The 12,134-nt window shown below is 47.1% G+C and overlaps 1 protein-coding gene across 15 annotated transcripts in view; it reads right to left on the bottom strand.

The window, feature by feature from the left end:
• The window catches only part of DAPK2 (death associated protein kinase 2), a 103,316-nt gene that overhangs the window by 61,560 nt on the left and 29,622 nt on the right, over positions 1–12,134 (bottom strand). For 12 of the 15 annotated variants that reach the window (XM_085588159.1, XM_085588165.1, XM_085588164.1 and 9 more), the window contains exon 3: positions 8,803–9,024. In XM_085588159.1, coding sequence (XP_085444285.1) covers positions 8,803–9,024 — 222 coding nt within the window. The other 3 variants (XM_085588156.1, XM_085588157.1, XM_085588154.1) reach the window with 3 other exon arrangements.

A 12,134-nucleotide genomic window follows, 5' to 3' on the forward strand; every position in this document is an offset into this window, starting at 1 on the left:
CTCCCACCGCTGAGTTTGAGGATCTTTCCAAGTCACTACTGACTTGTAGGACCCTCCGGACGCGTCCGTAAAAACTGTTAGAGCCTTTAAGGGTTTTTTGCTCTGAATCTGTTTCGTTGACAAAGTGAATTGGATTTCCGAATTGAAAATTTTGTGGGCCGGTCTCAAAACGGAAATTTTTCCGGTGTAGCTGTCCAGTGCAAACTGCAATGATTCGTTTTCTTGCAGCAGGTGTTCCAACATTGCCTTTGTGAATTGGCCCGATTTCAATTTCAAAGGAATGTGGATGTGATCAAAGTCACACCCCGCCAGCTCCCGAATCCGCGTTCTCGCTTTGCGGATTAGCTCTGCCACCAGCTCTTGTGGCCGTGTCAACCTTTTGGATCGTGAATGACTCAGGAATACCCACTCTATGATGGAGAGTGGGTCCCTTTTGTCCTGATCCTTGCCCTTTCCTAGGGTGTCTGCCCATTGGAAGATGACACCGTGGAGGTGTGGCAGTCTGCCCAGTATGATGAATCTGAAGGGCAGGCCCGGATCGTACCTGTGGGCCTGCCTGGCAGACATTGCCTCCTGAACCTTCTGCAAAGCAGCTTTGGCCTCTGGGGTGAGCTCCCTGGGAGAACTAGGTTCTTCCCCCCCTTTCAATAAATTGAAAAGAGGGGCTAGGTCTTCGTTGTTAATACCTAACCAGGGTCTCACCCAGTTTAAAGACCCACACAGCTGCTGCACGTCGGCTAGAGTCTTAATTGAATTTTTTATGGCCAATTTCTGCGGAACAATGGTCCGCTTGTTTATTTCCAAACCCAGGTACTTCCAAGGTGGCATCCTTTGAATCTTATCTTCTCGCAGCTCGAACCCTACAGCAACCAACGCACTGGTTGTCAGTTCAAGCGCGTGTGTAAGTAAATCGTCGTTGGGGGCACAAATAAGAATATCATCTATATAGTGCTGGATGATCACGCCCTCGGTGGCTGCACGCACAGGGGACAGCAATGAAGAGATGTACCACTGGCAGATGGTTGGGCTGTTTTTTTATGTCTTGGGGGAGACATTTCCAGTGGTATCTCTCCATTGGGGCTTCTCGGTTGATGGAAGGAACCGAGAAGGCGAACCGTGGCGCATCATCAGGGTGTAGGGGAATTTGAAAGAAACAATTCTTGATGTCAATTACGGCCAATTCCCAATTTTCTGGTAACATCGTAGGGGACGGCATCCCTGGCTGGAGAGGACCCATGTCTTTGATTACGTTGTTGATAGCACGGAGGTCGTGGAGGAGGCGCCACTCGTCTTTGCCAGGTTTTTTCAAGACAAAGACGGGGGAATTCCAGGGAGATGTTGTTTCCTGGATATTCCCTTTGGCGAGTTGCTCCTTCACGAGCTCTTGGAGCGCTTTTAATTTTTGTTTATTGAGCGGCCACTGCTCTACCCACACTGGTGTGTCTGTGAGCCAATTAAGTTTCCGGGTAGGACGCTCCTCAGTGACCGTTGCCCAAAAAACCTGAGGGGTCGGGATGTCAATTGTGACCCCCCACTGGGCCATCAGGTCTCTCCCCCACAAGGGTTCCGTGTAATCTAATACGAACGGGCGTAAATAGGCCGATTGCCCGTTCAGCCCCTCAAATTTTACTATGTTTTTTGATTGTTTAGCCAATTGAGAACCCCCTACGCCTTGAATTTTTCCCGCCACGTTTTGCAATTCCCAGCATGACGGCCAATCCCGTGAAGGAATGACTGTCACGTCTGCCCCTGTATCCAGGAGACCGCTTAGGTGTTTGTACTCCCCATCCTTCCGCATGTAGCAGGAGAGCTTTGGTCTTTCCTTCCCTATGACCTGGGCCTGGCACACCTGGTAACTGTTCTTTGCTGATTTCTTCCATAGATCCTCAGGGTGTGCCGGAGGCCCAGATGCTGGAATGGCCTGGGCGATGATTTGGCCCTTGGGAAGGAAGACCGGAGGATGGGGGCAGTGCAGCCACACCACTAATTGCTCAGTGTTCTTGGATGTCAGGGATGGTGCAATGGTGACTTCGAGAGGCGTGAACTTTGTGTCCCCAAGAACGATGTACTTACTGTGGAGGTTCCTCCAGGTTCCTGGGTTCTCGGTGTCGACGGCGATGGAGTGCCAGTCGCTGTCCCTTAGGTGCAGAGCCTCAGTCAGGGCCAACCTATATGGGGAGAAATCAGATACGATGTTAAGTATCGGCTTGGGCTGGTTCGGGTCTCGACCCAGCCAAGCGGTGGATATGAAATCCACGTCCTCCCTCATATAGGCTGGTTCGTCAGCCATAGTCTGATGTGTCCAGTCTGGTGAAATGTCCTCAGGTGGGCATTGCAGGCGTTTGTCCCTCCCCTCCTCTGGTGTTATATAGCCCACCATATTTATGTCCTCGCGCAGGGAGGGACTACGCTGATGACTCAGTTTTTTTGTTTTCCCCCAGGGTTGGGGGCACTCCTCCCCTGATGTTGCTGCCTTAACTTAAAAAACTCGTCCCTCAGCGGGCATTGGGAAGCCCAATGTCCCTTCTGCCTACACAAATTGCAAGCCTGATGTTGTGGGTTACTCCTCGGGGGTGCTCCTGTGGGGCGGCGGTCCGGAGAAGGGGTGGTTGGCGGCATCACAGCTGCAGCAAAAGCCACTCTCTTTGTTGGTGGTTTAGGAGTCCTTGGAATGTCCCTAGCAGGAACCGTCACCTTCCTCGCACAGACCTGCAGCATGCTTTGAAGGGTAGGCTCAGGGTCCAGGGGCAGACTGAGGATTGCTTGCCTGCAAGCGTCGTTTGCATTCTGCCTTGCTACCATAGCAAGCATCCCCTCTCTGTTTCTCATCCGGGACCTGAGCCTCCATCGCGTGGTGCAAGCGATCCACGAACGCGACAAAAGGTTCTAGGGGTTCCTGCTTTAGGGACAAGAAGTTAATAGCTGTACCGCTGGGTCTTAACTTAAAAAATGCCTTCTCTGCTGCCCTAGTGCTGACCTGCAGTGCCTCTCGAGGTATTTTTTCTGCCTGCTTGGTCCCCATTTTCCAATCCCCCTCCCCGCACAAGTGGTCTACGGATATTATTGCCCCATCTTCATCCCTAGAGCTATCTGCATTGGCCCAAAGGTCAGGTAACACCTCCCTGATCTCCCGCTTCCATTCAGATTCCCAGATTAAAAATTCTCCTTGGGTGATAAGGCAGGAGAAGAGAGTCCGAATGTCCGTGGGGACATATTCTTTGGAGGAGAGGGTTGCTTTTAATAAGCCTCGGAAGTACTCACTTTCCCTCCCGAACTCCTTCTTGGCCTTGCAGAGCTCCTTGATGGTCTGCTGGGGGATGGGGGACCACTGTGCAAGGGGCCTACCCCCCCGCCGCGGGGTACAGGTGACAGGTGCGGCCGAGAAGGCAGGCAGGGATTGGGGTGGATCGGGGTTCCCACGCTCCCCCCCCCAGAACCGAAAGCGTGGGAACTGGAAGTGGGGTCGTGGGAACCAGGGGACGAGGCGTGGTCTGGAGCAGGGGGAGTGGTATGGTGGGGACTCCCCTCCCCGGGGGTGGAGCTGAGGGGTGGGATGTTGAATAATTCAAGGAAGAAGGAGTCTGCAGGGGGTGGAGGAGGGAGATGGGCGGAGAAGTGGTGGGACCGGAAAGGGTTGGTCTGCCGGAAGGGGTTTTGGGAGGAGGGAGGATAGGGATCATGGGAAGAAGAAGCACAAGTGGCGGGAAAAGCCATGTGGCGTCCACCATCTTGTGTCCTGGGGAAGGGGGAAGAAGGGAAGCCATTTTGTGGGGTTTGGGGATGGTGGATGGGGGATGAGGGATCTTCGGGGGTCTGGAACAATTTAAAATGAACAGAGTTTCTACGGGACGGGGCTGTACAGCGCAGGGAAGAAGGGGAACAGGTAGAAGCAGAGACAGTGCCTGCACCGTCCTGCGGGGAGTCAAGGATATTCTCAGAGGGGCCAGAATCTGCCTGCGGGCAACACCGGGATGCCTGTCTGATAATACCCGACTTCGGGAGAGAGGGAGAGGGAAGCGGAGTAGGGTTATTCAAACTAACAGCCGAACTGGGGATCGGTTTGTTTGCGGCTGGCTGTGGCAGACTGTCGTAATGATTTTTAATAATATCCTGAATTTGGAGAGCCAAATGGGTGAATTTGGAGAGAGAGAGATCCGACTGCTGCAGGATCTCTCTCCCTACCTGGTCCCAAAAGGGCACTTGGTATAATTTAGCTGCCGAAATGTCCGGGAAGGTTTGCGACAGCCACCGGACAAACCGTTTAACTTGTGATTTTTTAACCTTTATACCCCCCGTTAAAAGGATACCCACAACCTGGGAATAGACGCTCTTCTGCGGCACTGACAGCCTTGCACCCATGCTGTCTGATGTTAAAAGGTGCCGCAAAGTTTACGATTGGGGAAATGAAAACGAAAAACAGAAGACTGCCTCACCCGCTCTTTCCCAAGTCCTTATAGCTTCCCGCCCGGGAAGGGAAGCACCGGAAGCTTGCCAGGGAGCACCAAAAACAGGGATCTTTTCCCCGAACCCCAGGGAGAAAGAAACCCACTAAAAAGGGACAAACCCCCAACCAAAAAGGACAGGGAAAGCGCCAGGGACCCCTATACCAACCGGGGGGTCCGGGAGAGTAGGGAAGAAACGAAAAGCCCAATCGTAAAACCTCACCATGAGAGGAGCCGACTCCGGAGGTGCATTCTGGAGCTGCCGGTCCTGTCCCCGGGAGCGCCACCCACTAAAAGGTGGGTCTGCTCCCGCCGGGGTAGCTGACGGCCAGGAGGACGAGTCTTCGGGTCTGCGCGACCCTAAAAATCCTCAGACGAGGGGTCCAACGCCACGGAAAGGGCCTCTCGTTGGGCGCCAGCTGCCGCGCTCCCGCCCCAGATCCCTAATCTCAGCCCCGGCTAGCTCTCGTCCTGGGGCGAGGGCGGGCGATTGAGGCACCCTCCGGTGCTCCCAGCTGGGCTTTGGAGAGTGCCTTTGTGGGTTCCGGGTAGCGCTGGCACGCCTCGCGGTGATAAATGAAGAGCGGATCCTGCTGGGGGCTAAGTCCAAGAGTTTATTGTAGCCCAACGGGGCCAAATATTCCAGAACGGTGCCTGCCAACAGGAACGAGCACAAGGTGCTTGCACCGGCTTATAAACTGTAAGGGAGGGGAAGACCGGTAACCAATGGGGATAGGGGTAGGGAGTGGCTCCGAGATGGGGTGATACAACGTGGTCCAATGGGGGAAGGATATGAGAGGGGCCCCAGGCCCTCGCCCAATCACCCGGTGCCCAAGGTGGAAGCTTCTGGATGGATGGGAAGGGACACCGAGTGACAGACAAGGCACCAGGGAGGCGTAAAGGGAAGGACTGTGCCTCTTTCAGGGTGATGGATAGATACTGGGAAGGCGGGAAGGGAGGACAAGGTGGGAAAACTGGGGATAAACCAAGTTGTACATGGGGGTACAAAGGAATAAACCAATACATAATACAGGGATAATAAAACATACAAATAACACAACTCCACACTAGGTGACACCTACCAAGGATATCAGCACTACGATCAGCCTTTCTGGACAAGTTTTGTTGTACCCTGAACAACAGAAAACACTGTCACCTTTCCATATCATAGTAAGTTTAGAGGCCTTTGTTCAGTAGTGCAACTGTCACTACTGTGACAAACAAGTACAGAAATCTGTAAGAAAAACGTGGTGGTCCCTTGATAAAATCTGTGTACAGTGAGCAGACGATTCCCATTTATTTAATGATTTCTATTCAGAGTGCACTTAAGCAATCACCTCTGGCAGACACTCCATCCAGTCATGAGGAATCCAGTTGGACTGGGGTATGTTCTTGTACTTTTCTGGAATGTAACCATGTATGCATACCGTTCGCTCTTTCTCTTTTACCCTGCAAGATCTCCTTGGTGATTGTTTTTTAAGCTGGACTCTTAAATCTCCCTGAGGCCAGATGACAGCCCAACTCCAGTCCTGCAGAAGCAGGTTCCATTTTAGGAGAGCTCCCAGGCTGAGCCACTTCAGCAGAGCTGTTCTGCTCTGCTCAGGGTGTTCGAGGATACCTTCCTGCTTGGAGGAGACTGGCAACTCCCTTCAGAGCAACCTCCTTTGCTAGACAAGCAATGTCAGAAAATAGTTCAGCTGCAAAGACTGGAGCAACTTAATTCTCATTCTCTCTCGCTGCCTCCAACAGTGTCATCTGCTCAGGGCACACCAGGAGTTTGCCCCAATGGCAACCACACCAACATCCTGGGCAACCAGCTATGCCCAAAGCATGACTGAAGAAACTGCACCCTGCAAGAACAAGGATCACAGGATATTTACTTGAGAGCTCCTTGATGTATTTTCCCACTTCTCCTTAGTTCACACTAACCTTGAATGAGATTATGGAGGTGGCTTTTCAAGCTACAGAATACAACATAAAATACAACATAAAAATAAAAGAAACAAAAAAAAATATTCAGAAAGCTCAAAGTCTCTTTGTTACTTTATCAACAAAAGATTCCCTTCTACAATAACCACATGAGCATTTCATTTTCTGAAGATCAGAGATGGGCATACATGAAAAACACTATATTAATCTCCATTCTCTTGAGATATAGACTAACACAATAGCCCAAGCTGTAGAGATCATGAAAGAGTAATCTAAAGGAAAATTCGGTAGAAAAGATGTAATGATTTCCCATTAACAAAGACTCAGGCTTTAAAACCAGGCTTCAGTAAACTGTACCTAGAGAGTGGTAAGCAGTTAATTTGCAAGATCATTCTTATCCAAGTTATACACCTGAATTCAAAGAAATCCTCAAGCAAAAGAGATTTAGCAATCCCAAAAGCCAGACATTATGGAATCCCAGAAAAAAAACCACACTTGAAGCACTAATTCCTTTGCAGTAAAACACTCATAACTGCATCAAGTTACATTTCAACATCCAGGGAGGTTTGTTTTCTAAATAATCACCTGCAAATGGTCGTTTTTCAACTGTTACAGAATTCCTTCCTCTCTTTCCCTTTTACCGTGTCACCTAATACCATGGTAAGGAAGCAAGCAAATGATACCTTTACTTTTCCTTTGAAGTCCAATAAAAGACAAACAACAACCCTGCCTAACTTCTTGGACAGAGCTGTTTTGTGTACACAATCCTGACACTTACCTGTAGAGGAGATACTGGTGTATCAATCCAACCTGCTTCCAGGCTGCTCTGCTTGGGCAAAGCAGGCTCTAGGCAGGGCCCAGGACACAGAGAACAACAACCCCACAGAAAGCTGTGGGAGCAAGTCCCTGGATAATGTGCAGAAGGAAAGAGAAGCCATGTACCTACTAACTGCACTTCACAGCAATGGATCTGGCACTGCCCTTGTACAGGAGAACCAGCACCTGCAGAACTGACCTCTCTGAAAATAGGAGATGCTTTTGCCAGCACCGTGAATATAGGAGAGGTCCAGCATTTCAGACAAATCCTCTTTTAAAAACCAGGGCAGCTTCTCCAATTACCCAGCAATACTGGGGCCATTCTTTTGAAGCTGAAGTTCACTGTAGATTACCATAAGGTGGTTGGCCAGATGCTGTTACACTAACTTTGATAAACAGAAGGGAATATGAGACTCTGAGAGTGTCAGAGGGGAAGAGATTATCTGTTTACAGAGAGAATTTAATTATCTTCATTAGACATTATCATCATCTCAAATTTGTATACAGCAGCTGAATGCAGAGGACTTAATTAGTCCAATTTCTGTTGCATGCAGATTTTTACAACCTGCAATATGTTACAACCTGACAAAAAACCACACAAAATATGTCAGGCCACATGAGGACAGGAAAAATCAGAAGGTAATGAAACAAGAAGTTGCTTTAGCTCAAGGTAGTCACCAGTGAGAAAGAGCAAGCTCCTTCCCTGTCTTCCAGAGTTTGGCTACAGAGACCAGCATCTGGCCATAGACATATACTTCAAAGTTAACAGAGGCTCATCATCACTCATATGCCATCTTCCAGCAGTCACTAATCTCCAGGAATGCTCCCTGACCTAAATGCTGGCTCCTCTAGAGAGCTCCCTCAGGGATAAAAGCCTCGTTTGCCTGGATTCCATACACAGGGTCCAGGGAATATATGGTTCACCTAAATTCAAGCACGGTGACTGTATTTCCTGCCCCATACATACTGAAAAATGGCATCATTTTGCATGTAGGGGAGTGAGGAGGTCCATTTGTCAGCAGTGATTTTCCCCCCTCATATGGTGGCACAAGAGTAAACAGCTTTTCTTCATTCCCATCCTGCTGCTATTTATTCTGAACGGTTAATGCCAAGGGCATAAAAAACCTTCTCCCTTTGCCCTCCTTCCCTTTTCTCCTCTAGTTGATCTAAATGAAGAAAATATGGAAGTAGTGAGAATGGCTGCAAATTTTGGAAAAGGTTTGATGGCCTCACACATATTGAAAGAGATGAAATCAGGAAGAAAAATAAAACGAGCATTCAGTGGCCATTTGCACTTCCTCCAAGGTTTATGTCAGGGCAGCCCTAGGCAGACATGAGGTAATCCCTTAGTAAACTGTTTTCAAGTTGACAAGATTCCCTAGCTCAGTATCAAATGACCTCAGCTGATGTTCAGGTGCACCTATATCCCCAAGGCACATGGATGAGCTGGGGAAGCTGTTTACCACTAACTTCACTCAGTGCTCCTGCTGAGATTTGTGAAGCCTGAGAATACAACAGCTCCATTTATCAGTGCCCCTGGGCTCCAGCAGCCTCTGCAGTGCTCTCTGGTTTCTATTCACCTCAGCCATCTCTGCAGACAAGGGCTCTTACTCACAGCTCCAAAATGAGGACCACATCTGTCTTGTTCTCATAGATGTCATGCAGCTTGACAATGTTGATGTGCAGGATCTGCTGCAGAATGGTGACCTCACGCTCTATCTCCTCCCGGCTCACACCACGCCGGCTGGCCTGGCTCTGGCGCTTCTTGATGAACTTGGCAGCATATTCCACCCCTGTGCTTTTCTCTCGACACTTCTTCACTATAGCAAACTGGCCACTGTGAGAACAAGGAGACAACAAAAATGCTTTTAAGGCTTCTACATGACAGCTTCCCAAATAAGCCTGTCCCATACAAAGCCTGATCCTGTAAGCCCTGAGCAGCACTGCTGAGCACTATAAAGATTGTTCTTGGTACAAGAGAGAGGACTGTCAGTTCTCTGCAGTCAAAGGCAGTAGAGCATAACAAGGTAACCTCCTACTGTGTCTGAAATTTAGCAAAACCAAACAATGATTGACAAAAGGAGTTCAAACCTCTAAAAACGGTTCATGTTTAAATGAGTAAGATCTGTCTCACAAGGTTCAAGTTACCACTACTTCACTCAGTAATGCTTAAGACATTCAAGTCTGCAAAACACCACTGGGTGTTCTGAAAGAACACACAAAGAGTAAAATATTTGTCTTAAGAATAGTCCCTAGAGAAGAACTCAAATGAATTGCAACTCTTTGGAAATGCAAAACTGGCCTCCAGCAACCAATTTTCAAATCTAAAAAAATATTCATTCATATTTATGCATTCACTTGACAATTTGGCTGTAAATATAACTAGTGTAAGTGCAGGTTTCCCATTGCACCTCAAGGGCAAATAATTTCCCACTGTACCAAATAGCACAGTGGCTGTATTAAGGTTAAAAGGCATGTACTTGCAATTTGCTAGTAAAACTTTCCTCACTGTGACTCCTAATGTACTCCAATTGCAAAATTCCTGCCTTATCTCCTAGGAATTGGCAGATCTCCAGTCTCAGAATACACATTTAGTACCAGATACTTCCTTATTCAGGACATTATAGCCAAACTTGGAAGGAAAAGACTCATCTTTCAGGTAACCATAACCTTTAGCTACTGTGATTTTATCAGATAGGATCTCTTTATATGAATCACAAACTCATTAAGTGCATACCCCCCCATGACTACACTGTATAAGCAGGGAGCTGTTGTTGTTTTCAATATGACTGTATCATTCACTGGTTTGGTAAATGAGGAATGCAAGTACATTTGGTATTTAAATCATGCAGCATACACAGCAATTATATTCAGCACCTCATCAGATGCAGTACTTAGTGCTTCATCAACAAAGACATCTGAGTTGAGTCTGTCTTAAACATACAAAGGCATAAAAATTAAAAATTAAGGTTGGCACTTGGTCCTCAATTGCTCTCAAAGGCTCCCACCCTATGACAGAGGCAGCCTCTCATTTCAGAGTTCAAACAAATGCCAAGCAGCCTGACATACTTCTTTTAGTCTTTCATTTTCATATATACCCTAAACTCTTCCCAGGACAGAGGCATGAACAGATGGGACAAGTGTACTTATCCCTTTAGGAATAATCATTCGCAAATGGAATCAAGACTGTGGCCATTTGTCACATGCTTTAATTCATTCATATTTCTCCTGCTTTTATCATTACCTGCAAACCTAGAGAAATTCCCACTACAAAATTCCCAAACTTGCCTTAAACATTCTACTAAAAGAGTTTTTGTAGTGCTGAGAACTGCTTGCATCATGACTTTCATGTTTTTCTTGTTTGCTCGATCATATTTTGCAAGACATGCATCTGGCTTGGTTCAGACTTTCTGAAGAAACATGGTATTAATGTTCCTGTGCTTGTTTCCTTGAATCCTCTCTAGGGACAAATTTTGTCAAAGTTCAGGAGAAAATATGTTTTCATGAGTCAGTCAACTTTTGCATTTAGAAATTCCAGCGATACTGTGGATTTTGTACATTTCTGTAGATGCAGACACTTACAAAAGTAGTAATTACACAGGATAGGAATTTCTGTCTTCTCCTTTGACATAAATAATTGTCCCAGACTATAACTATTACAGTACCAATTCCCTTGTAATCTACTATTGCTCCCCTGTATGAGTGGTCAGGAACATACACTGTTGCTGCTCCTGGTTTAGCCTTCATGCCATTTCCCATTTCCCTTAAAAACAGGCTTTTGCAGACAACTCTTCAGTGGGACAGTTCGGGACTGGGGAGAAGAGGTTACAAGTGACAGGGAAGGACACAAATGCTCAGTTTCTTATCCTGTGACATTTAAGGCAGTTACAATGTAATTACCAATTAATAGCTCCTGGAGGCCTATTCAGCTATGAAACAACAAGATGCCTCACAGGCATTTTACAATCACAGTCAGACACTTTGGATTTCCGGTCAGCTACACAGATTGTAAGGTCAGAAGCAACACAACAGTGGTTTCCTGCCTTCTCACACATGTGCACTCAGACCATAAGAATCAAACTCTGTCAGCTTTCAAAACTTGTGACCTAGGCTAGGAAAAAAACAGAAGGAAAGTATGTCTCGCTGACACCTAAGTTGACAGCACTGACAAATTAAGCCATTTAGATAATTTCATATGGGGCATTTGTACCTGATCTTAGACTTGAAACTAAACTTCACAGCTCAGATATCCAAATCTCAGCCAAAAGACCTTGCCAGAATTCATGGTGTTATATGTATGGGGATAATTTGTGCATATAAAATGAGTTAGATGTCTTATATATTTTGCTGTTGAAAAACATTCTTATAAAAGATTTTTAAGCGCAAAAGCCAGTGTTGAGGATTGCATCAGTGTCGAAACCACCATGGACAAGAGGGAGGAGAACCTCATTTGCAAACAAATGAATGTAGCCAGCCAGGAGATGGGTCGTTCCCCAAGATGATCTGGGGATGGTGAATACTTGATAAATATCTAACACCGGAGAGATACATCTCAATGCAGGGTTCCAGGAACTCGATCATGGATGACTATCAGCCCCCAGACATGGTTTTGTTCAGTTCATCACAAAGAAAGGACTCCACATGAGTATGTGAAACTCTGAAAGGAAGAAAAGGGACTCAGGCCCGGCCGAAATAAACTGTATAAAAATCACTTGTACAGGACAGTCGGTGTGAACATAGGGGACGCTATAGTGGTCGGACCTGTGTCTCACCCAGCACCGATAGCCGGGCTTGGTTCTGTCCACCGTATCATGATTGCATAATAAAAAATATATTTTTATTAAATATTAAATTTGGCTCTATTAATTTGTACCTATAACAAATGGGTTTTAGTGCAGTGCTGAAACAAAGATGACTTAGACCATGAACAGTATTCCCAATACACGC

Source organism: Lonchura striata, chromosome 10 (assembly GCF_050655825.1).
Source record: "Lonchura striata isolate lonStrDom1 chromosome 10, ASM5065582v1, whole genome shotgun sequence".
NCBI classification, from domain to species: Eukaryota; Metazoa; Chordata; class Aves; order Passeriformes; family Estrildidae; genus Lonchura; species Lonchura striata.